Source organism: Bison bison, unplaced genomic scaffold (genome assembly GCF_000754665.1).
Source record: "Bison bison bison isolate TAMUID 2011002044 unplaced genomic scaffold, Bison_UMD1.0 scf7180017864134, whole genome shotgun sequence".
In the NCBI taxonomy this organism is placed as follows: domain Eukaryota; kingdom Metazoa; phylum Chordata; class Mammalia; order Artiodactyla; family Bovidae; genus Bison; species Bison bison.
The window spans coordinates 7,033,410-7,059,842 of NW_011494706.1; the positions used below are offsets into that span (position 1 = coordinate 7,033,410).

General features: G+C 37.0%; 1 protein-coding gene across 1 annotated transcript in view; it reads left to right on the forward strand.

The window, feature by feature from the left end:
* The window catches only part of FAM133B (family with sequence similarity 133, member B), a 28,803-nt gene extending 2,372 nt beyond the window's left edge, over positions 1-26,431 (forward strand). The window contains exons 2-11 of the mRNA XM_010839787.1: positions 8,339-8,436; positions 10,387-10,465; positions 11,332-11,406; positions 11,543-11,575; positions 11,969-12,031; positions 12,494-12,586; positions 13,656-13,706; positions 17,353-17,445; positions 21,995-22,042; positions 24,855-26,431. Coding sequence (XP_010838089.1) covers positions 8,339-8,436; positions 10,387-10,465; positions 11,332-11,406; positions 11,543-11,575; positions 11,969-12,031; positions 12,494-12,586; positions 13,656-13,706; positions 17,353-17,445; positions 21,995-22,042; positions 24,855-24,941 — 720 coding nt within the window. The 3' untranslated portion in view covers positions 24,942-26,431. The remainder of the gene's footprint in view (positions 1-8,338; positions 8,437-10,386; positions 10,466-11,331; positions 11,407-11,542; positions 11,576-11,968; positions 12,032-12,493; positions 12,587-13,655; positions 13,707-17,352; positions 17,446-21,994; positions 22,043-24,854) is intronic.
* The last annotated feature ends 2 nt before the right edge of the window (positions 26,432-26,433 follow it).

Genomic DNA, 26,433 nt, shown 5'->3' on the forward strand with positions numbered 1-26,433 from the left:
TTGTTAGCCATCTGTATGTCTTCTTTGGAGAAATGTCTATTTAGATCTTTGGCCCATTTTTTGATTGGGTCATTTATTTTTCTAGAGTTGAGCTGTAGGAGTTGCTTGTATATTTTTGAGATTAGTTGTTTGTCGGTTGCTTCATTTGCTATTATTTTCTCCCATTCTGAAGGCTGTCTTTTCACCTTGCTAATAGTTTCCTTTGATGTGCAGAAGCTTTTAAGGTTAATTAGGTCCCATTTGTTTATTTTTGCTTTTATTTCCAATATTCTGGGAGGTGGGTCATAGAGGATCCTGCTGTGATGTATGTCAGAGAGTGTTTTGCCTATGTTCTCCTCTAGGAGTTTTATAGTTTCTGGTCTTACGTTGAGATCTTTAATCCATTTTGAGTTTATTTTTGTATATGGTGTTAGAAAGTGGTCTAGTTTCATTCTTTTACAAGTGGTTGACCAGATTTCCCAGCACCACTTGTTAAAGAGATTGTCTTTAATCCATTGTATATTCTTGCCTCCTTTGTCAAAGATAAGGTGTCCATATGTGCGTGGATTTATCTCTGGGCTTTCTATTTTGTTCCATTGATCTATATTTCTGTCTTTGTGCCAGTACCATACTGTCTTGATAACTGTGGCTTTGTAGTAGAGCCTGAAGTCAGGTAGGTTGATTCCTCCAGTTCCATTTTTCTTTTTCAAGATCGCTTTGGCTATTCGAGGTTTTTTGTATGTTCTTTTTTTCATGCCTTCCTTTCTGTAGGTCAGACCTTATGGTATTGATTCTCGTAGAGTTGAAATGGTGTTCTCATGGAGAACACCTTAGGCTTAAGGTATTGAGTGTTTTGGCTGTTTAATGACCTTAGGCCTTAAATGTTTAGAAATCACTGGACCTTGGGTACAGTTTTCATGCAAAAGCCTAAGATGTTTTGTTTTACTGGCAGAAGGTGTTAGACATTCTTTTAAAGCATTTGAAAAACTTTTCAAGTTAGTTTCATTTACTAGAGCATTTTTGACAACTCTGGGCTCTGCTGATTCCTTGGTATGTGTTTCGGCATAGGTAGTTCTGGTAACACTTTGTATGCGCTTGAAAGGTTATAGAAAGGGAAACAGGACATTAAGAGATAGAAGACACAGGTTACACAATCCAGCCTCCTCGCCGCAGTGGGGGAGGTGGAACTATTAAAGTGTTAATCTCTCAGTCGTGTCCGACTTCTTTGCAACCCCATGGACTGTAGCCTGCCAGGCTCCTTTGTCCATGGAATTCTCCAGGCAGGAATACTGGAGTGGGTAGCCATTCCCTTCTCCAGGGGATCTTCCAACCCAGGGATCGAACCCAGGTCTCCAGCATTGCAGGCAGATTCTTTACCCTCTGAGCCACCAGGGAAACCCCCGAACTATTAAAACTGGGACTCCCCCCAAAAAGCACCGTGGGTCATCTGGCAACTCAGTTCAGTACATCATAACTTTTGACTTTAAATAAAATAAACATTTGCATCTGAAAATAATGGCATTTTTTTCTTTTTACATTGATGATAAAAATCATGGTTTTAGAGATGACAGAACTGCTTTCTAAAAAGCCATAATTTTCCGGTTGAAGTTTTTTTAAAAATAGGCTTTACTTTTTGGAGCTCTTTTGGTCTCAAGGCAATATTGGGCAGAAAGTACAGAGAGTTCCTATACGCTCCCTGCCCATAGACATGCTCTGCCTCCCCTATCTTCAACTCCCACACCTGAGCAGTATGTTTGTTATGGGCAATGAGCATACATTGGCGCATCATTTTCATCTGAGGTCCTTAATTTAGGTTCAGTCCCCGGGTTGAAAGATTAGAGTTCCCTCTTGATATTGTACACTCTTTTTTATTTATTTATTTATTTAGATATTGTACATTCTTAAGCAACTTTTTTTTCCCACTGAATATTTTAACCCTTGAGATTTGTAAAGCATGAGAGTGTTAGTCTCTCAGTCGTATCCGACTCTTTGCAACCCCATGTGGCCGGCCAGGCTCCTTTGTCCGTGGAATTCTCCAGACAACAACACTGGAGTGGGCAGCCATTCCCTTCTCCAGAGGATCTTCCTGACCCAAGGATCGAACCTGGTCTCCCACATTGCAGAAGATTCTTTATACCGTCTGAGCCACTGGTCACCCTTTGTGCCCATTATTTTCCAGAAGTTTCTTTCCTGTTCTTTTCTGTTTTTACTAAAACAGATGTATCCTCTAGATAAAAATAGGTAATCAAAGTAACGAATGAAGTTCTGCACATTTTGTCCTCAACAACTACACTGCAGTTGCTCTTTTCCTAGCTGCCCACTTACATATTCCCTTGAGCCTGTTTTGCCACCCTGACTTCCAAAAAACCAACCCGTTTTCTGTTACCCAAGCTCATGGAACAGTTTGGAGCCACAGACAATTCTACGTATAAGTATGGGTGTTTGATTTAAAAGGTCACAGTATTTAAAATGATTAAGTCATAGCCATTTTAAGAAATGGCACAATTTCTTTATTTTGATTTATACTCAGCCATTATATATGCTATGTATAATGCGCTAATGTTAGAAGCATTATTTTTCACACTTAGGCATAGTAAGTTGAAAGAGCTTTACCTTTGTGAAATGGTTTTGGTTTTTAAAACCTTTTTGTTGTGCATCATAAAGAGGAGCACTGTTGCTTAATGATTATGAGCACAGACTCATGATCAAGTGTTTTGCAAGGAGTTTTTAAGATGCACTTCATAAGTATTACCATTGTAATTGAAATAAATAATGGAGCTATTTAGAGTGTACTTAAGCAGACTGGGCATAGAGTTTATCAAAAGCTTGAAAGTTAAGCTTTACATACTTAACTTATTACATACTCAGTAATAGCTCGTGTAATTGTGCCATAACTTGTCCATGATTGACATGGACCTTTAGCATATGAATGTACTATTTTATATTCCTCTGCAAAGTAAGCAGTAAGATAGGATGATACATACTTTGAAGATGCAGTTTCACAGTAGACATTAAATATATGCTAGAAAATTTAAAGGCTGTAAAACAGTAAATGTTGTGTTTAGATTATTTAAAACTACAGTGGAAAATTGCCGCTATACTAAGTCCTCTGCATACGAACCTTCAAGTTGCAAACTCTCAAAGATGCAAACACGCTTTCGCATGTATAGCCACGTAAGTTAGTCCGCCTGTCTGGCGCATGTTGTCGTGTATGTGCATCCTCTTCAAGTGGTTGTGCTTTTGTGTACTGTACAGTAGAATGCAGTAGCACGGTGTGTTTACGGCAAGTCTGAGTGTCCAGAAGCAAGCATAAAAGCGGTGGTGATGTAGCTGTTACTACTGTACTCTTGGAGGTAATGTGCTATAATATTAAAAAATGTTTTCTTGGCACTTCCCTGGTGATCCAGTGGTTGGGAATCTGCTCTCTAGTACAGGGGATGTGGGTCTGATCCCTGGTCAGGGAACTAGGATCCCACCTGCCATGGGGCAACTGAGCCTGCACACCACGACTAGAGAGCCTGTAACTAAGACCCAGTTTTCATGGCACAGCACAATCTGATTGAGAAATGGTTCATTGTTGCACAAAAGGCGACACTTCAGAATGCCAGCCGTTTTGATTCGTGGGCAGCTCATGAAGTACTGACTTGCCAAGCTTTTTCATCTTTACAGTTCACTTCAAATGCCAAATATAGAATGGTTGCAACTATAGAATGGTTGCTGTTGAGTTCTTAGGCAACTTCTCATGTAGTTGTAAGAGGATCAGCTTCGATGATTGCTCTCAGATGGTCATTGCAAACTTCCAATGACTGGCCACTGTGCTCCTCATCTTCAAGGCTCTTCTTGTTTCCTTTGCAAAACTTCTTGAACTACCACTGCTTTGTACATTTCAATAGCAGTTCTTGGGCCAAATGCATTGTTGGTGTTGGGAGTTGTCTCCACTCGTTTACGGCCCATTTTAAACTCTAACAGGAAAATCCGCTCAAATTTGCTTTTTGTCTAACATCATTTCCATAGTCCAAAGTAAATATAAAATAAACAAGTAATAAGTCATTAGCAAAAAGCCGTAAAGTGAGAAATGTGCATTAAAATTATGTATAACATGACCACATTTATTATGACTGTATTCCAATGTCAAATGGCGAATTTCAACAATGGAAAAACTGCAGTTACATTTGCACCAAGCTGGTATTTCATTTGGGGAATATAGTGTATTTGATGAATCTCAGGTTGATGGCTCTTTGGGTATTTTCAGTTTTTCCTCTTTTCGTGATATAGTTTTAACATCCGTGTATATATTTATAACTTTGAAAATAAAGTTTTTACAGTTTCAAACTTAAAATGGTTTATCATTAAGTACTGCTAAAATTATGACATGATACCTAAGAAGTAAGAAGGTGATAGATACTATACTCCTGGTTTAAAGTGATGATCTTAGTTTGTACATTACACTTTTGATTGTTAAGATGGTCAGTGTCATTGGTTGGGCCAACAACTGCTCTGTTGTGGCCTTTGTTGGTTGTCATTTCCACATAAACTGATTAAAAATCTCAGTAGAGACAGTTGAATGACATTTGAGGGCATAACATTTGATATTAAAAATATGACTTTTATGCCTCAGTCTTCAACATTGCATTGACAGCCACATGTAGCCCCCATCCTGTAAATGTCTCTGACCTTAGGAACTCTAGCTGTAAGAAAATTATATTAAAGGTTTAACTGTTTTCATCTCAAGTAATTAGGCAGTATCCAGTTGAATGGAAATAATTCTCGGTATGTGTTGTTTATAATGGTTGTGTATTGTTTACTCTGCCAGAGAAATCTAGATGTATGTAACTTACATTTGTTATGAAGGTGGAAATTTTGTCATTTTTAAAGATTTTAAGTAAAATGCAATAGATGAAAGTCCCTTTTCACTTTTTTGTGGAATGTTAAGTACTAAGTTTCAGGCCTTAAAATCTTTGTGATAGTCATTTTCAACCAAAGTTCTTTTTATTTAAAGAGTAGAAAATGGAGAAGGAAATGGCAGCTCACTCCAGCGTTCTTGCCTGGGAAATCCCATGGACAGAAGAGCCTGGCGGGCTACAGTCCATGGGGTTGTAAAGAGTCAGACATGACTTAGCAACTAAAGGACAGCAACAAGGATTTGGCAGTTTCTGTTATGAGTGCTGTAAGAAGCTAAATAGTTAAAAGCATAATTTGTGATAAAATAAAAAGTGAAAGAGTTTTTTAATAAATGTTTGTTGACTTGAATTAAGTTGGAAAACTTAATCATAGGATCAAGAAATTGAGACTGAATTAAAGACTAGATTTTGTATCTGTTCTAAAGTGAATTCTAATAAAACAGTGTCTGCTAGACACTGTCATTAACAAATATTTTGCTTTATTTTGTCTCAGTATGTTTTGGGGCAAAGTGTATAAAAATATGTATTTCTGCTCTAGTAAGTGTAGTTTACAGAGCATAATATCATCATAATTTTGTGGGGTTTTATTGTACAGAAATATATATAACATAAAGTTCACCTTTTTAACCATTTTTAAGGGTATAGTTCATTAGGTACATTGACGGTGTTATACAGCTATCACCACTGTCCATTTCCAGAAGTTTTTCATTATCTCAAACAAGAAGCTTTGTACCCATTCCACCACTCTCAGCCCCTGGTAAACTCCCTTTTTTGTCTCTGAGTTCACTTATTCTAGGTACCCCAAGTAAGTTGAATCATATAATATTTGTCCTTTGGTGTCTGCTTTATTTCACTTAGTATGCTTCCAAGGTTCATCTGTGTTGTAGCATGTATCAGAATTTCACTCTTTTCTGAGGCTGAATAATATTCCATTGTATGTACTGAATTGGCCAAAATGCTCATCTGGATTTTCCTGTAAGATGGTATGGAAAAACCCCCACAAACTTTTTGACCAACCCAATACGTGGTACATTTCGCTTATCCGTTCATCCATGGGTGGATGTGTGGACTGTTCCCACCTTTTGGCTGTTGTGAATAGCGCTGCTGTGAACATGGGTATACATGTATCTGTTTGAGCCCCTCCTTTCAGTTCTTGGATCCTGAATCATATGGTAATTCTGTGTTTAACTTTTTGAGGAATTGTCAAACTTTTCCAAAACAGCCGCACCATTTTTTATTCTCACCTGCAGTGCTTAACGGTTCCAATTTCTTCACATCCTGGACGACACTTTTTATTTTCTGTTTTTGACAGTAGCCATTCAACTGGTGTGAGATGGTGTCTCGTTGTTTTGATTTGCATTTCCCTCATGACTAAAAACTCCAGGAGATAAGGGAAGACAGAGGAGCTTGGCACGCGTGGTTTCAGGGAGTCGACAACAATGACAAGTAACAGCGAACATGTTTTCATATGCATACTGGACATTTGTTTGTCTTCTTTGAAGAAATGTCTAAAGTCCTTTGCACATTTTTGAATGGGGTTTTGGGGTTTTTTGTTGAGTTGTAGGATTTATTCATTCTGCATATTAAACCTTGTCAGATATATGATTTGCAAATATTTTCTTCCATTCTGTGGATTGTCTTTTCAGTCTTTTGATAGTATTCTTTGATGCACAAATGTTTTTAATTTTGCTGAACTCTTGTTTATTTTTTCTTTTGGTGCCTTGCATAATTTAATTTTTGATAGTTAACAATCTGTGTATAAAATTGCTATCAGGATGACACAGTATTTCCTGAGATAAAAGATAAAGTAGAATAAACAATGAACTTAGTGTTAGGTCTTCCATCTTTGAAACCAAGTTTCTTCATTTACCATTGAGGATAGTATTATTACCCTTAGAGCTTTATTGGGCTTTTGGAGAAAGTACTACAAAGCCACCTCAGAGTAAAAGAAGAGGTATCAATATTATTTTCATCAAATTTCTGGTGAAGATAACATTTTATGTGAAATAGTGGTATTACTTATCTCCCAAACCTCTGAGGCTTAATGTTGTGCAGTTGCTAAGTTGTGTCCAACTCTTTGCGACCCCATGAATTACAGCGCCCCAGGCTTCCCTGTCCTTTACTATCTCCCTGGCTTGCTTAAACTCATGTCCATTGAGTCAGTCATCCAGCCATCTCATCCTCAGTTGCCCCCTTCTCCTCTTGCCCTCAGTCTTTCCCAGAATCAGGGTCTTTTCTAATGAGTCAGTTCTTCACATCAGGTGGCCAAAATATTGGAGCTTCAGTTTCAGCACCAGTCCTTCCAATGAATATTCAGGACTGATTTCCTTTAGGATGGACTGATTGGATCCCCTTGCAGTCTAAGGGACCCTCAAGAGTCTTCTCCAACACCACAGTTCAAAAGCATCAATTCTTCGGCCCTCATCCTTCTTTATAGTCCAACTCTCACATCCATACGTGACTACTGGGAAAACCACAGCTTTGACTATATGGACTTTTGTGGGCAAAGTGATACCTCTGCTTTCTAATACACCATCTAGACTGGTCATAGCTGTTTTTCAAAGGAACAAGCATCTTTTTAATTTCATGGCTGCAGTCACCATCCACATTCATTTTGGAGACCAAGAAAATGAAATTTGTCACCAATGTTTGCATATTTCCTCCATCCATTTGCCATGAAGTGATGGGACCAGATGCCATGATCTTCATTTTCTGAATGTTGAGTTTTAAGACAGCTTTTTCTCTCTCCTCTTTCACCTTCATCAAGAGGCTCTTTAGTTCTTCTTTGCTTTCTGCTGTAAGGGTGGTGTCATTTGCATATCTGAGGTTACTGATATTTCTCCCAGCAGTCTTGATTCCATCCTGTGCTTCATCCAGCCCAGCGTTTCTCATGATATACTCTACATATAAGTTAAATAAGCAGGGTGACAGTATGCAGCCTTGACATTCTCCTTTCCCAATTTTGAACCAGTTGATTGTTCCATGTCCAGTTCTAACCGTTGCTTCTTGACCTGCATACAGGTTTCCCAGGAGGCAGGTAAAATCATCTGGTATTCCCATCTCTTTAAGAATTTTCCACAGTTTGTGGAATCTACACTTTGACTGTGACCTACACAGTCAAAGCCTTTAGCATAGTCAGTGAAGCAGAAGTAGATGTTTTTCTGGAATTCTCTAGTTTTTTCTGTGATCCAGCAGATGTTGGCAATTTGATGTCCTATTCCTGTGCTTTTTCTAAATCCAGCTTGTACATCTGGAAGTTCTCGGGTCCACTGTTGACGCCTTGCTTGACAGATTTTGAGCATTATTTTGCTAGCGCGTGAAATGAGTGCAACTGTGTGGGAGGTTGAACTCAGTTCTTTGGCATAGTTTGACCTAGTATGCGTTTATAGTAAAGATTGCTTTATGAGTAAGAAAATGATTATTTTAATGGAGTTAATTTTTGTTTTTTTTTCCTCAAGGCCTATATGAACCCAATAGCAATGGCCAGATCAAGGGGTCCAATCCAGTCTTCAGGTCCAACGATCCAAGATTATTTGAATCGACCAAGGCCTACCTGGTATTTGTGAAACAATTTACCTATATAAATATATATAAGGTTTTCATAAATGTTTTAAAGGTCATTTTACAGCTTCTACTGATTGCCAAGCAGTTGCTGGATGCATCATTGTTTGAAGTAGTATTTAATATGTGCTTACTTTTGAACGTATAAAGCACATGCATGAATGTAAAGCAAGCATTTAGGAACCCACCACCTAGTACAGCTAAAGCTGAAGCACTGCCAGAGAATCTTGCATACCAAAAACATCCCTGGCTCCTAAAAGAGACCTTAACCTTGCAGTATTCCAAGCTATTTAAAATGGTAGGTTTGAATAATTTAACCTTTGAGGTGTAACCGTAAGTGTTGAGAAAGAAAATGTTAGGCCTTGTTTCTGGTTTTATCTGCTGGCTTTACAATGTGTTAGGATTTCCCATTGTCTAAGTTGTGTGTTAAAGTTTGTTGTTTTGCATATCGTTGAGTGGCTCTGATCTTTGCTAAATAAAGCGTTGTAGCTCTAACATTATTATTTTTCAATATGTCTTATTATTAAATACCCATACTCCTGAAGTGACATAAGAGAAGATTCAGAGCTGTTAGCTTTTTATTCCTTCTAAGGGCCCCCGAGAGCTGGGCAGCTAGAGTTGAAACTTGTGCTTACACACCACAAGGAATCCTTAAATAGGAAGTAAGCTGTGTCTGCCCCTTCCTCAGTGCCGTTGTTTATTGTTGCAGCATACAGGGAAATAAATTATTGCAAAACAAAGTGTATTTTATCTTTAAGATTGGGGAGAAGGGATGAGTACTTTTTTTTTGAGAAGGGAAAGGGGAAGTGCCTGAGCTAGTGGATTACATATGTGGTCAGCCATTGCCAAGACAACCCTCAGGTTGGGTAATTGCTAGAAGGATTCACAGATAGTTGTGCTCATGGGCAAGATTTATCATAGTGGGAGGATACCAGGCACAGTCAGCAGAGGAGAAAGGCGCGTGGGGAGAAGTCCAGGGGAGATTGGGGCAGCTTCTAGCACTGCTTCTGCAGAGTCATACAGGATGCTGCCTTTAATTCCCCCAGCAATGAGTTGCGATAACACGTGTGAGATGTGGCCAGCTAGTGTGATTCAGTATGTCCAGCTTTTTTATTGGAGATTGATCAGCCTCTGCCTATCAGCTGCCAAAATTTCAGACTTCCAGAAGGAATGCAGATGTTCATATAAACTATCATGTGTGTATAGATAGGCATAGTGAGCACTCTTATCAGGGCACGGTGCCAAGATCTAAGTTCCCAGATACCAGCCAGGGCCACTCTTTCTTGTAAGCAGGTACATTATAAAGTGGGTGACTTAGTAGTAGACTATAGTAGTTCAGTCATACAGGCCTTAACTCACCCTAACACTGCAACTGCCAGCTTTGTGACCTTCCCTAAGCTGCAGCCTCTTTCTCTCCCATATAATGGGAGTAATAAAGCTACCTTTTCTCACGGGATTGTTGTGAGGATGAAAGGAAGATGTATTTAAAACAGTACCTGTTGGGAGCATGTGCGCTCACTTGCTGAGTCATTCCAACTCCCTGTGACCCCGTGGACTGTAGCCCACCAGGCTCCTCTGTCCATGGGAGTCTCCATGCAGGAATACTGCAGTGGCTTACCATTTCCTCCAGGGCATCTTCCGAACCCAGGGATTGAACCTGTTTATATAAACTTATAGATATATAAATTTAAATAAATATAAATTTATATAATTTATTAGTTCTTATAAACCCATGTTCTGGTGAGGAATGATTATGTTATCTAATAGGATTTATTATGATAATTAATATACAGGGACATGAGCAAAGAAATTTTAAATGTAGCAACACTGGAGCTGGAATGGAGGCTTATTAGGATATTTAAAAATTATGAAATTTTTGTTGTTTGTCAGCAGCCATCTCTAATTTGAATTGCTTGAAAATTTATTGTACACTCTATTTTTTAAGGGAAGAACTGAAAGAACAACTAGAAAAGAAAAAGAAAGGCTCCAAGGCATTGGCTGAATTTGAAGAAAAAATGAATGAGGTTTGTAAATTGTGCCTTTAGAAAAAGAGACTAATCTTTTTTTTTTTTTTTTTAATAAAAAATGAGATAATTTTTAACAAGCCAAGAGTTTGGGCCTAGCTCTTTAAGGGGGCTCTGTATTTTAGAAATGTTTTTGTTACATTGAATATGGTTTGTATTTAAATATTTGATGTCTTTAAAAAAGAGAAAAAACATTTTATGGTAATTTAAATCATCTTAAGTCTTCTAAATGTTAGGTTCTTCCCTTCTGTCCCCTAGTCCGCAGGCCCCCATCTTACCCTGAGATTTCCACAATGATGTTTGCTTGTTTTGATTACAAATCTACATGTAGTATTTCAGCCACAGTATAGATTAATTGAACTTTTATTGTCTGGAAAGAGAATTTAACCACCTTTCTTAAAAAGAAAAAACTTCTCAGTTTCAGTAATAACAACCTACTCCTCCTTTCAGTATACAGTGTGGAATTTCCACTTCATAATATCCTCTTGGAAAAGAGCTCGGTAGAGGCTCCTTTGGTGACAGGGAAGAGGATTCTTAAACCTGCAGCATCTTTTGACTGTAATTAGAGGCTGAAATGGAAGCCAGATAGTAGAGGATGGAAGGAAGGAAGTAGTTGTCTGTACATTTCGGTATAAAAGGAGAAGTGGGCAACAGGATAAGATGGTTGGATGGCATCACTGATGCAATGGACATGAGTTTGAGCAAACTCAGGGAGATAATAAAGGACAGGGGAGCCTGGCGTGCTGCAGTTCATGGGGTCGCAAAGAGTCGGTCACAACTTAGCGACTGAACAACAAAGGACAACAACATTTAGATACATTAGGAGGGGAGAGACGACTTCTGATGTGTTAACAATTTTTCTGCAGAACTGGAAGAAAGAACTAGAAAAACACAGGGAGAAATTGTTAAGTGGAAGTGAGAGCTCATCCAAAAAAAGACAGGTAGTGCCATTTTTATTTTATTGCTACTCTTAGTCTCAGAGTTGGGTTTACATAATACTGCTGTGTACTGCTGTTAATAGGTCCATTGGAAAACACTACCTTATTTAGATTTGTACTTGTATTTGTTTGCTTTTAGAGAAAGAAAAAAGAAAAGAAGAAATCTGGTAGGGTGAGCAAAAGTTTTCCATTTTTCTAAATGTTATAATCAAGAGCCTACAGAACAAAAAGTAGGAGTAATTGGTACAACCTGTATGCTAACTCTAGCTAAGTCAGAGTCTGGAGGTCCTTTGGTAGTTATGGGTGGGTTTGTTCTGTTAATGATAATAAAAGGAAGATGCTGACTTCGTGACTCCTTCACCACAATTAAAGAGGGAAAATTGACCACATCTTTTGTTACTTTGTGGGGGGATGGGGGGCAGGGGGTGAAATTTGACATTTAATATTTAAGTCATATGGCATCCGTTTCTCAGAAACTAGATTGATCTCATTAAGTATTTGAGAGACTTAGTAAAAGAAAAGTTCCTGCATCTCACAAGCTTTAATTGTTTTGTGCTTGGTCAAGTATTCATCTTCTTCTTCATCAAGCTCTGATTCTTCCAGCAGTTCTTCAGATTCTGAAGATGAGGTAATGTTTGCTGTCGTGATGAAATATGAAATACATGAAATAGCATCTCTGATATCTTTCATAACAAGGGGAAACCTATTATGAAGAATCTGTTGGAAATGTTTACTTCCAAGTTTTGATTGATTATCTCTGAGAGCACTGACATGAATAAATAACTAGATACTTAAATATTGGTAAATGTATTTTTTAGATTCCTAAATTTGTCTTGTTCATTTAAGAATGTTAGTAGAAGAAATGGATTTAAAAATCAGAAAGTCCATTTTAGCTAAGAATTACATGTGACTCAAATCACTTAACGTTTTTTAATTTTTAAAAAAGTGATGTATATTTTAAATATTTTTAAATAAAACATTTACAAGCTGATATTTTCATTAAGTTTTGTTCATTGATAAAGTTTTGATGTCAATTAAATGCAATGAATATATGCAACAAAACAAAGCAAATTATTTATGTTTCATGTAGGATAAGAGACAAGGAAAAAGGAAAAAGAAAAAGAAGAGTCGTTCACATAAATCTTCTGAAAGTTCCATGTCAGAAACTGAATCAGACAATAAGGTAAAACTATTTAAATGAGCAATGTTTTGTATAGCAGACATTTAATTAGATTTTTCTTTTAGTTCTTAAATAGTTCTCTCTTAAATAGAACTATCTTAAATAGTTCTCAGTGTTGAAATGATACTGTTTTTTGTACTTAGATGCTCTGTGCCACTTAATTGATGCACTTAATATTGTCCATAGGGCATTTAATTGTTCTCTAAATGCTCTGACATACAAGTCTCCATGTCTCAAAATTTTCATGGTAACTTTATGATAAACATGGCTGACATTGTTTTTCCCATCTTCATAAACCATTTATAGTTCAGATAAAAAGCATCTTGCTTCAATTCATACAAATAGCATTAGAATTGGAAGTTGAATCTGTCTTCTGATATCTGATCCAGTGTCCTTTTTATGGTACTATACCTCATCTGTCCTGTACTATCCAGAATTATCAGGTACAGTTAACTCTCAAACATTAGTGGTCATAAGAAATACATGCAGGTTGTAGTAAAAATGTAGATTTCTGGGCCCCATCTCCACAGTCTGATTTAGTGAGGCTGATTAGGATCAGAAGTCTACATTTTTAACAAATAGTCTCTGTGATTCTGACATGGTGTTTTACAGTTTGACAAGCACTGTCCTGGGGATCAAGGAGAACAAAACCACTAAATGGTTTTATAGCGGATATCTACTTGACCTACTGAGCTTTCTTCGGATAAAATTCCTGGTGTCTAGAAAGTACTCAGTAAATGGTAGTTTTGTTCTTAAAGCAGAAGAGCCAGTTTAATGATACTGATAGCTAACGTTTATTGGATGCCTGCTATGTATTAGGCCTAGTTCTAAGCACTTGACTTTTAACTCAGTCCTCTCAGCAACTCTATGAAGTAGATACTTGTTTATCCCATTTGATGGATAATGAAGGCTCAGAGAGGTTAATAGCTAGCTCAGAGGGTTTCAAAAGTAGAAATTCTTGCCTGGAAGTAAATTTCTTTCAATCATAATCACCTTTTTGATATTTTTGTTCATTATGGTATAATGCTCTATCTTTCACATGTAAAATTAATATACATATATATTTGTTTAGGATAGTTTAAAAAAGAAAAAGAAGTCAAAAGATGCAACTGAGAAAGAAAAGGTAATGTATATTTTATGTTGCCTTTTTTATATTTATATATATATATTTAATATTATTTATTCATTTTTAACTGCGCTGGGTCTTCATTGGTTTGTGTGGATTTTCTCTAGTTGCAGCGAGTGGAAGCTACTCTTTGTTGCACTGCATGGACTTCTCATTGCCGTTGCTTCACTTGTTATAGGCTCTCAGGCATGCGGGCTTCAGGAGTTGTGGTGCACAGGATCAGTAATTATAGTACATGGGCTTAGTTGCTCTGTGGCATGTGGAATGTTCCCGGACCAGGGATTGAACCCATGTCCCTCGCACTGACAGGTGTATTCTTCCCACTGAGCCACCAGGGAAATCCCTACATTGTTTTAATTTAAGATTCTTCATTTCCTTTAAGAATTGTTTCAAGCAATCAACAATAAAGCATTCCCTTTTTAACTTAAGAGATTTCTTTTGCTTATTGGGTTCATTATTGAAAGGAAAAGATCAGAAGAGTATTCCTGCAGAGAATTTGTGTAGATGTAATGTATTATCTCAAAATTGAAATAATGAAGTTTTAAACATTCCATTTGTTTCCTCACTTCATTTTAAAGAAGGTCCTTTTAATGAAAGAACATGGATTTCTCTTTCAAATTGAGTATACCATAGATAATTTTTAAAATGTTTTTTCTACTGTAAGTAGATGTTTTGTCTTCATTTATAGCTTATCTATGCTTAATGCTAAATTTATGCCTAAGTTTCTAATTTATAATTTCTAGTCTTTTTGATTCCCTGGAGAGGAAATGGTAACCCACTCCGGTGTTCTTACCTGGGAAATCCCATAGACAGAGGAGGCTGGCAGGCTACAGTCCATGGTGTCACAAAGAGTCGAACACAACTTAGCAACTGAGCACATATGCAGTCTTTCTGATTATTAAAAATAAAAGCCTAAAGAAAGCATTACTAATAAAAGAAAACTAAATACCAGTGTCACCAAGTTTTATTCAGTCTTTTTATATCATTCCAATGGACATGAAGTTGGGCAAATTCTGGGAGATGGCGAGGGACAGGGAGGCCTGGTGTGCTGCAGTTCATGGGGTTGCAAAGAGTCAGACACAACTTAGTGACTGAACAACAACAAAAATTGAGATGAAATTCACGTAATATGCTATGAACCATCTTTAAATTATAATTTGGTGATACTTTGTTTATGTACAATGCTGGGCATTGATCTGCTCTTTAGTTTCAAGACTTTTTCATAATTACATTAAAAATACCCATACTCATTAAGTACTCAATTTCTTTCTCTCTCCTCATCCTGTGTTAGCCTCCAGTCTGCTTATGTCTCTATGAATTTATGTGTTCTGGCTATATCATATAAAAGCAGTTATACTGTATATGACCTTTTGTGACTGGCTTCTTTCCCTTAGTCTATAATGTTTTCTTTTGGGTATATATGGAGAAGAGGTTTCTTTCTTTCTTTTTTTTTTTCCCAGTTTGCAAATAAATACACTAAAAAAGAAACCATATTGACAAAGTTGGTTTCGTTAATTCCAAGGATTCAAGCATTTAGAATTTATTAATATAACTCACCATATTAACTGGAGAAGGCATTGGCACCCCACTCCAGTACTCTTGCCTGGAGAATCCCATGGACGGAGGACCTGGTAGGCTGCAGTCCATGGGGTCGCTAAGAGTTGTTCACGACTGAGCGACTTCTCTTTCACTTTTCGCTTTCATGCATTGGAGAAGGAAATGGCAACCCACTCCAGTGTTCTTGCCTGGAGAATCCCAGGGACGGGGAAGCCTGGTGGGCTGCTGTCTGTGGGGTTGCACAGAGTTGGACACGACTGAAGTGACTTAGCAGCAGCAGCCATATTAACTGCTCAAAGGAAGGAAACTGTGATTATTTTCATAGTTCCAATAGGGTGTGATATAATTTCAACAGAAATTCCTGGTTTTCAAAACCATTACAAAATAATAAGCGGTTATTTTCCCGTGTTTAAAAAAAATGTAAAACTGAAAACTGGCAGTTTACAAACATGAAATAACTAATAAAACATCTGCAGTATGATTTTGAAGTACTTTAAAATATGCAAAATAAAGAGCAATACATACACATATAATAAATAACACATATACGTACCCAGCAGAATTAACAAATGGTTTAAATTTTGTCATGTCTTGTTTTATTGGCAGAAGTCTCTGTCACATTCTCCTTCACTATAGGCAGCTGTTTTTGAAATTACTGTGTATCCTTCCCATCCACCTTTATATAAGTGTGTGTTCACACATATTTTCAAAATGGTATCATTGTGTTTTCTTCTGAAACTTCCTTTTTTTCACACAACATTGCTGTTGACATTTATCCTTCTTGATACTCTCAAGTTTGTTTCTTCTGCTTCTAATATTCCATTATTTTAATGCACCACAATTTGTATTTCCATTCTTTTTCACAATTTTGAGGATTGTGGGAAAGGGAGACAATCATTTGGATGAAGGCTACTTTGGTTTTTGATTTAGTCTTTATTGTTAGATAAAGATTTTGCCCTCACATACCCTTTACTCTGTTTCAGCTTTAATAGCAAAAACCTATATGACTGCCCTCCAGAAGGAGATGGGTTAAGTAGATTGTGGGATATACTCTAAGTGATACGTATTTTCAATGTATATCAAAAGTGGCCACAAATGATAGTGTATTTGGCATGGAAAGATACTGTTGGGTGAGAAGAGTGGGTTACATAAACAGGTATTTATGTACAGGCATACGTACACACATAGATGTTTTCCAAAATCCCTGTTGTGGGATTTGGGTGCATTTTCTTATAATGAATTATTTCTACCAAAATAATAAAGCTGTTTACAGAAACAAATCACATGTAATCTAACGTGTATCATCACTTTTAGTTTATTTTCTTGTTTACATCTTCAAAATTGGGTTCATGCTATAGAAAAAATGGTCATTTTTTTCTGTGTAAGATTAGGTGGTAAGCATTTTTTCCTTAATGTGGTTTTGTTTTTGTTATGAACTACTTCATACATACAAAGTATATAGAAAATATAAAATGACAACTGGCATATCCAGAATGCAGCTTGAATACATCTTCATGTTTTGTCGTTTTGCTTCAGATGTTTTCAGAGTACTTCTCCCTTCTCCCAGTCTTATTCTCCTTTTCTTCCCCCGAGTTATACATTTTCTCATCATGAAATGCTTAGGGATTAAGTTTGGGTTTTTTGTTTTGTTTTGTTTTTTAATGTGAATTTAACACTTTAAATGCATTAAAATGCAGTGATCGTTTTAGATTCTTTTCTATAGCACTAGGCCTGTCTGATCCAACCCTGGATTGAAACAAAAGAGTTAGAATGCAGAGGACCCAAATCTTATACTATGTTTTCATTAACTCTTTAAGATTCTATCATGTTTAATTAGAGAAAATAAAGAGGATATTACATCTAAGTCGATGTATAGTTATTTCTTTTCAAGTTACTTAATAAAAGTAACTTTTATTGAAATTAGAAACTGATTCCTGATAATTGTCACCAATTTTAGACAGTTCTAAAATGAAAATGGGTAGTTTTTGTGATAATAGGAAAAATTTTTAAGTAGAACTTCGAAACGTAAAATTCTTGCGGCATACTATTACATCTGAGTCAGCATACATGCATTTATTTTTCATAGGACATTAAAGGGCTCAGCAAAAAAAGAAAGATGTATCCAGAAGATAAACCATTATCATCTGAGTCAGAGTCAGAATCAGAGTATACTGAGGAGGTAAGTATATAATTAAATCCATTTTCTTTACCTTAAAATATCTAGTTATTTGACTTAATAAATGTGAATTATTAAAAAATAATTTTTCATAAGTATTTGACTCACTTTTCTAACATGTTAAAGAAATGCCATTTAAGAAGAAATTCTGTATTTTTACAGAAGATAGAAATACAATTTTTATTTTGATAATTATATTCCCACATACCTTTCCAATCTGAGAACTTTTATTTTTACTCTACTAATATTTTCTTTAAATTTTACTACCATTTTGATGACATGAAAAATACTGTATAGTATGTAGCACATTAAAACCCAGCATTCCCTTGTTTTGGTTTTGAGCTGCTCTTTAGGAAGCAGAAAGATTATAAGGTAAAGCAGAAATGTTGACAGGACCTCAGTTTTCCTGTCCATAAAATGAGGGACTACGATTAGGTAATCTAGACCATCCTTTTCAGCTATAATATCCATATCTTAGATTTTGTACTCTATTGGAGTTAGAGTCCTTTCTTGGTTCATTTTAGGTTTCTAAGTTATCATCTTTGATGTAGTCCTCTGCTTAGACTTGCATTCCTCATTTGAAAAATAAAACCTGTAGCAATTTTATAGCAATTTATGTAGCAATATTTCACACTGTTCGTTTAATGAAATTTGTAGGTAGTATAGCTTACCTGTACACATTTTTATATTATTGATAGTATCCCTTAAAGAAATAAAAATGAATAGAAAAAATAATATATAATTTTATAAAATTTTATTTCGGTATATAAGTATTTGAGCATAATAACACTAGAAGACTTAAAATATTGAGCTGCAGCAAAATTCAGGCTATAGCAGGCAAATTGACCTACGCCCTTAAAAAGCCATACAATAGCATTGTCGTCGGTGACATTTTCGAAAATGGTAGATAATTCCCAGTAAACCTCCGAATGAAACAAAATACAGTCTTCCCTCCATTTACATGATATCGCTCTTGTAGGACATTTACTATCCTGTCATTCTTCCCTGTCTGCAGGGAGTTGGTTCCAGGACCCCAGTGGATATAAAAATCCACAGGTGTTGTCTCTTACATAAAATGGCATAGTAAATACTTGTGTATAACCTATGCACATCCTCCCATATACTTTTAAGTTATCTGTAGAGTACACATAATACCTGCTGCTGCTGCTAAGTCACTTCATTCGTGTCCGACTCTCTGCGACCCCATAGAGGGCAGCCCACCAGGCTCCCCCGTCCCTGGAATTCTCCAGGCAAGAACACTGGAGTGGGTTGCCATTTCCTTCTCCAGTGCATGAAAGTGAAAAGGGAAAGTGAAGTTGTTCAGTCGTGTCTGACTCTTGGCGACCCCATGGTCTGCAGCCCACCAGGCCCCTCCGTCCATGGGATTTTCCAGGCAAGAGTACTGGAGTGGGGTGCCATTGCCTTCTCCGACATATAATTACCTAATACAATGTAAATGCTGTATAAATAGTTGCTGGCATGTGGCCAATTCAAGTTTTGCTTTTTGAAACTTTCTGCCATTTTTTTTTCCAAAAAAAAAAAAAAATTGTTTACTTCTGGCTGTATTGAATCTTTGTTGCTGGGTGGGCTTTTCTCTCCTTGCAGTGAGCAGAGGATATTCTCTAGTTGCTACATGCAAGCTTCTCACTGCAGCAGCTTCTCCTGTGGAGCATGGGCCCTAGGGTGCGAGGGCTTCAGTAGTTGTGGCACGTGGGCTCAGTAGTTGGGGCTCCCAGGCCCTAGAGCATAGGCTCAGGAGATGTGACACATGGGCACAGTTGATCCGCAGCATGTGGGATCTTCCCCGATGCAGGGATTGAACCCTCATCTCTGGTATTGCAGGTGGATTCTTTACCACTGAGCCACCAGGGAATCCCCTTCCCAAATATTTTTGATCTGTGGTTGATTGAATCCATGGGTGCTGGACCTGTGAATATGGAGGGCCAACTGTATGTTAAAACCCAGTACAAAATACTTGTGTTCATATTTTAATAAACTTGTTCAGTCACTCAGTCATGTCCCACTCTGCGACCCCATGGACTGCAGCACACCAATCTTCCTTCACTATCTCCTGAAGTTTGCTCATGCTCTTGTCCATTGAGTCAATGATGACATCCAACCATTTCATCCTCTGTCATCCCCTTTGCTCCTGCCCTCAATCTTCCCGAGCATCAGGATCTTTTCCAGTGAGTCGGCTCTTCACATCAGGTGGCCAAATTCAGCTTCAGCATCAGTCCTTCAATGAATACTCAGGGTTGATTTCCTTGTGGATTGACTAGTTTGATCTTCTTGCTGTCCAAGGAACTCTCAAAAGTCTTCTCCAGCACCACAGTTTGAAAGCATCAATTCTTAGGCGCTCAGCCTTCATTATGGTCCAACTCACATCCATATATATGACTACTGGAAAAACCATAGCTTTGACTATATGGACCTTGTTGGCAAAGTAATGTCTCTGCTTTTTAACACGCTGTCTAGGTGTGTCGTTGCTTTCCTTCCGAGGGGCAAGCATCTTTTAATCTTGTGGTTGCGGTCACCATTTTTCCCCATGTATTTGCCATGAAGTAATGAGACTGGAGGCCATGGCTTTAGTTCTTTGAATGGTGAGTTTTAAGCCAGCTTTTTCACTCTCTTCTTTCACTGTCATCAAGAGGCTCTTTAGTTCCTCTTTGCTTTTTGCCATTAGGGTGGTGTTATCTGCACATGAGGTTGTTGATACTTCTCTCAGCAATATTGATTTCAGCTTGTGATTCATCCAGCCTGGCATTTCAAGCATGATGTACTCTGCATATAAGTTAAATAAATAGGGTGACAGTGTACATACACTCTTAACGTACTCCTTTCCCAATTTTGAACCAGTTCGTTGTTCGATGTTCGGTTCTAACCGTTGCTTCTTGTCCTGCATACAGGTTTCTCAGCAATACCAGGTCTGGTATTGCTGTCTCTTAGAATTTTGCACAGTTTGCTGTGATCTGCACAGTCAAAGGCTTTAGTGTAGTCAATGAAGCAGAAGCAGATTTTTTTCTGGAATTCCCTTTCTTTTTCTGTGTTCCGGTGGATGTTGGCAATTTGATATGTGGTTCCTCTGCCTTTTCTAAATCCAGCTTGTCTATCTGGAAGTTCTCTGTTCACATACTACTGAAGCCTAGCTTGAAGGATTTTGAGCATAACCCTACTAGCATGTGAAATAAGCACAATTTTGCGGTAGTTTGAGCATTCTTTGGCATTGCCCTCTTTGGGATTGGAATGAAAACTGACCTTTTCCAGTCCCAAAGCTGCTGCTGAGTTTTCCAAATTTGTTGGCATATTGAGTGCAGAACTTAAACAACAATATCTTTTAGGATTTTTTACTTTTTATAATTGGGTCCATTATATGAATGTCAAGCAAGCTATTATAAATTTATGTCAGGGCTATCCTATTGCATGACAGCCCGCCCCTGTATTAACCTGGCCCTCCCCACTCAGTCATTGTGATGACAAGAATACCACCAGAAACAATATTTTTATTTTCTAAGTGTTTTCACGAGAGAACTTCCACCCCTGTTGAAAGCTAATAGTCTCTCATGTTTATTTGTTCTATTCCTTTAGTCTGTTTTAGTTTGTTTGTTCTATTGTTAGTTACTTTTCATATATTTGACATATAGTAACCTAGCAGATAAACCAAACAATTCAACATTTTGGCAATTTCTGCCCTTCAGTATTATAATATGTTGTATTAATTATGTATTTCTTAATATAAAATGTTATACTTGGATTTAACATTAATACACATCAGCTTTAGCACCTTGAATATAATGTAAATCCAGTGTATCACACTTTAAAATATTTAAATAAAACATTATTGGGTTAATAATTGTTACTTAAAAAGATTTTAATCAGTTCATTGATACCAAGTATACTATATATATTTTTTTATACATGTATATACACATATAAAGCTACTATTTATTACCAACACCATAGGTAAGAAAAACACCTACCATATTCCAGCCCGCTGCCTTGAGGGTGGTTTTTACCTACATTTCACCAAGAGGCTACAATGAGAGTAATACATAGCAGAAGTAGGATTCAGAGCTTAGTCTGTTTTCTTTCAGCTCAAATTTTTTATCTGCTGTACCTCTACTGCTGTTTTTAGGTGCTGAAAGAGTGGCTCAGTGGTAAAGAATCTGTCTGCAATGCTGGAGACCCAGGTTCAATTCCTGGGTTAGGAAGATCCCCTGGAGAAGGGAATGGCAACCCACTCCAGTATTCTTGCTTGGAGAATCCCATGGACAGAGGTGCCTGGTGAACTACAGTCCATGGGGTCGCAAAGAATCAAACACGACTGAGCGACTAACCCTTTCACTTTCCTTGAAAGGTTTTTCATTGAATCCTCCCTGTGATTTAACATAGGTTTAAGGAACAACAAAGCAACTTAAAATGTTATTTCATTGTCAAAAAAATGTTTTTTACATAAAAATTCTAAAAATGCAAGTTATATTAGTGAATGAAAAAAAAATGCCTTGGGTATAAGTTACATATTTAACTTTGCTCCACAAAAATTGTAATTCTGTAGGTACGAGCAAAAAAGAAGAAAAGCAGTGAAGAACGAGAAAAAACAACAGCAAGTATCACTTATGTTTTTACGTGATAACAGTATAGCTGTTTTGTTTAATATAAACCTCATGATAAAGCGTGATTGCATTTACTAGAACTAAATATTTATTGAGAAAGGTGTGGTGTTCAGCAGCTTCACTTAATGAGTTGGAGAAAGTTAAGTTCGCTTAGAATAAAAGGAAGCATATCCTGGTAGCATTTCAGTATTTCACTGTTAAAACTGTAAGCTTAAACTTTTGTTTGACTTCCTTAAACAAACGATACTAGGAAACATGAAACTAAAGTATGGTGATTTCCCTCCATCTTCGAGAGTAGTTATTCCCAGAGCTACCAAACCTGATACTAACAGAAAAAAGCTCCTGAAGCACAAGCTTCAGTGCAAAATAAGCAGGAATGTGACATCATAAATGATTCATAAATAAAGATAACTCTTGTCATTTCTAAAGCCAGCTCTACTGCTGTGCAGGTTGAGAAGGTGGAAGAAGAGAATAAGGAAAACAGACTTGGTATCCAGTGAGAAGCAAACCAGCCTAGAGAAAGTGTATAACAAATTACCAAAGAGAAATGGAGGTCATACCACCAGACTAATTTAGGAGCACTCACATAAGTATGGGCTGTGGCCTTTGAAGGCATTTTCTTAGGGAGAAGTAAAAGAAACATGAACAGCATCATTTGTAGGTTTGAAAGTAACTACCCTCTCCTCAAAATGTCTTTAGCTCTTAAAATGAAAGTCCTCTGGAAAGAAGGTTCACCTGATAATGTATGATTCATAACGTTTTATATGCTCCGAGATCAAGGAAACATTTAAGAGACTTTTTTCCTGAGTGGGAAAATAATTTGGGTAAAGACTGCTTTCATCTTTGGTTAGATTATTAAGACATAAAGTTAATTAATTTGGGATAATTGTAATTTGTATTGCATACTTCACTGTTTGATACATTTAGTTCCATGTATTTATTAAGCTTCTCTATGCAGGCACGGTTCTGTCTTGGTATAGCTGTTATAATGAAGTTCAAGATAGATAAGAGGGTGATAAATGAGAGGCTGAGGGAGGGAAGGCCTCTTTAAGAAGTAAAAATTCAGCTGAACTCTGATTCACAAAAAAGAGCCAACCAGTAGATGAAAGGAAGACTGTCCAAGACAAAGAGAAGAGCTCAGGACCTGTGGTGGGAGTGAGCTTGGTACACTGGAAGAAATGAAAAAAAGTAGGCTTCGCTCCTCCATGGAAGACAAAGAGGAAGAGTGCGCGGTGAGGTTGGAAAGGAAGCCGAGGCCCTGAGACAGAGCACACCGGGCTTTTATCAAAGCAAACAGGTGGCCTGAGTCAACCTCAGCTTTGTAAAATGGAGGCGATGAGTAGACATAAACGAGAAATGCTGTTATCTGTATTGCAGTGGTAGTGGTGGGGATGGCCCGGCCTGGTAGATTTGAGGTATGTTTTGGGCTTAGGTGGTAGGACTTGCTTGGTGCCTCAGGGTGGAGAGTGGAGTTAAAAGAGTAGAGTCAAAGAAGCTTAGATTGTTCGGCTTAACTAAAATGACGAATTAATTAGTGGTGCCATTTACTAAAATGGTTGAGAAAGAATCTTGAGAGAAAAATTAGGCATTTTTAATGGTAGTTTTAAATATGTGTGGTAGAGCTATTAATGAGGCGCTTGCAGTCTTCAGAGCCTAGGACTGGATATAAAGATTGGTTTGTAAGTGGTATTTAAAGCCTGTGACTGGGAAAGCATGTGGAAAAGAAGGAAGCCCACAAAGGTTGAGCAGAGGAGGAACCAGCAAAGGAACTGAGGTCTTTGTGATAGAAGAAAAGCAGCAATGAGGTGTCCTGGAAGCCAAGAAGAAAAGTGTTTTTAGGAACAGAGTGGCCAACAGTCCTTTTATGAAAAAGTAATCTGTACCCAAAACTTACCTTCAGAAGTCCAAATATAAGATTTGGACTCTGTAACAGTCCTTGTATACTTGGACTTGTAATAAGAACAATGGAAGTTGTTTTAAGAGCCACAAAGTAGGTAAAAGGCCTTATTGGGAGCAAGGGGTGGAAAGTTCTCCTAGATTAGGAGATGGACTGGAAGCTTTGCTTTTGCCACCTCTGTGTGCTTCTTCCCTTTTTACTTTCTTCTGCTGAATATCAACACTAGTGTATTACTTGATACCCTATTTCCACATACCTGTTTCTAAAAGGTCTGCCTTTCTCTTTAACATCAGAAAGTCAGGGTGTAGCAAAGTTTTAGCCTCCTTTGTCTAGTCACAATATGACTACTTTTACAATGGCCTTTTCCTCTAAAAATCAAGTGCTAAATAGACTTTTCAACTTTGCATCAGTATTTTGTACCAGTTAGTTGTTAAGTTAATGAAGTAGTCCTACCAGCCTAAGCAGTACATAATATCTGTTCCTTTTTACTTAAAAATAGGTTTAGTGTATTTTTCCTTTGAATGCTACCATTTTACAATTGTTTTACTGCGATGTGACATTTCCTTTGCAGTAACTATAATTATTACAGCTTTAAAAATTAGATAACAGAAAGTATAGCAGTTGATACCATAATTCAATTGAATTTATTTCCTATAGGAAATGTTGTTAGAAGCTACATTAATGTGCTACTGACATAGAGTTTTTCCTTATCCTTTGAAAATTGACAAGTACTTTCTTTCCTCTCAATACAGTATTATTGAGACTTTTTGAGAAATGTTTTGAGTAACTTACTTGTTTGTGTGGATTGTTTGAAATGACTGCGTAGTAACTTAGTATCATAGTGAAGTTGTTTTTAATTTGCAGGTTTTCATGTAGCTATATCTAACACGGAACTATCTTTTCAGGAAAAAACAAAAAAGAAAAAGAAGCATAAGAAACACAGTAAGAAGAAGAAAAAGAAGGCTGCTAGTTCAAGTCCTGACTCACCATAACATTAAGAAGAAGCAGGATTCACTTATAAAGAAAGTGCAATGTCTAAGGAAATTTCAACTGTGAAAATTATGACATATTTACTAAAATGCATGAATTATCTTGTTTTTAAATTATTCCTGGACTGTCAGTAGCCACTCAGATGCCACTGTGTGAAGGGCCATAACTGTTGCCTGCTGCTTGAACATCTGTTTTTTTCCCTCTTCCAGTAACTCTGGGAGGTAATACACTGCAGTCATACTAGTGGTTTAAGATATTTGGGAATAAAGTTAATATTTTGACTAGAAGTATCTAATGATAAATCAACAAAAACTGAATCTGTTACACATCATTAAGATGTAATCAGAGATGACCAGATGACTCTAGTTAACCTTTTTTGAAGTAGGGATTACGTTGATATTTCAATATCCTTACTCTTGTAGATAAGTGTATTTTAAATTTTTCCCCTTTTTATTTACCTGGGGAAGGAGCTTTTAGGGGTGGGGGGTGGTTTGCTATCACTTTAGCTAGCAGAATAGCGTGCCTTTATCCTCACACATCTTATTTTTGTGGACACAGTAGCCATGCTTCATGGGGAGGTCAGAGCCAGGTATGGCAGTCTTGCCCTTTACTGAGCTTAGTCACATCCTTGGACTCTGTCCCATGCTACTTTGAGTGAACCAGAGAAATAGCCTTTTGCAGCATGAGAATGCCCCAAAAGCTCTGGGATTTACCTCCACTTCGATAATACTGAATGTTTTTTAGCATTAGAATGTGTTATAACATTTGAACTAATTTTGACTACACTTTGGCTTTGAAAAGAAATCATTTCAGATAGACACTGGTACTTTTTGAACTTGATAGCTAAAGATTCTAAAATGCATGTTTTATACTGTTAAGTTTTCACCAGTCAGGAAAATTTTATGTAACCAGTGATAGTTCTTTTATTTTTTGTATGAATTTTGTTTAGGCTGTAACGTTTAGCTTTTTATTAACTTCTTATTCTTGCTATCTTAAATTCCTTACTGAGTTTAACAGCATACTTGCCAAGCTATTTAGCATGTAAAAAGCAGGTTTTTGATTTTTTTTTTTTTTAACAGCTTCATATTGAAGCTGAGACTTACCATAAATAAGTTGAGTGGCAGGCCTGGTATGCTGTGTCTTGTTACATAAAACTCTTGCCAGAATCTTAGTAAATATAACGTTTTAAAAGTTTGTCTTTGTATATTCACAACAGATTATGACAAGTTAAATTTAAGTGAGAATTACATTATTGCTTTTCCTGTGTCACATTTTACTAAGATTTTGTGCCTCATATCTCCTGCTGAACTGTTTACTAGTAATGTTAAAGAGAATTGAAAATCATTTTCACTTTACATTTTTATATAATCAGGTAACATGAAATATAATTTGATGTACAATTTTGCCTGTTACAGAGGGTGTGCTAATTATAGTGGCATATGCACAAAACATTTTGGCATGACAAGAAGCTGAATAAATAGCTATTTTACTTAA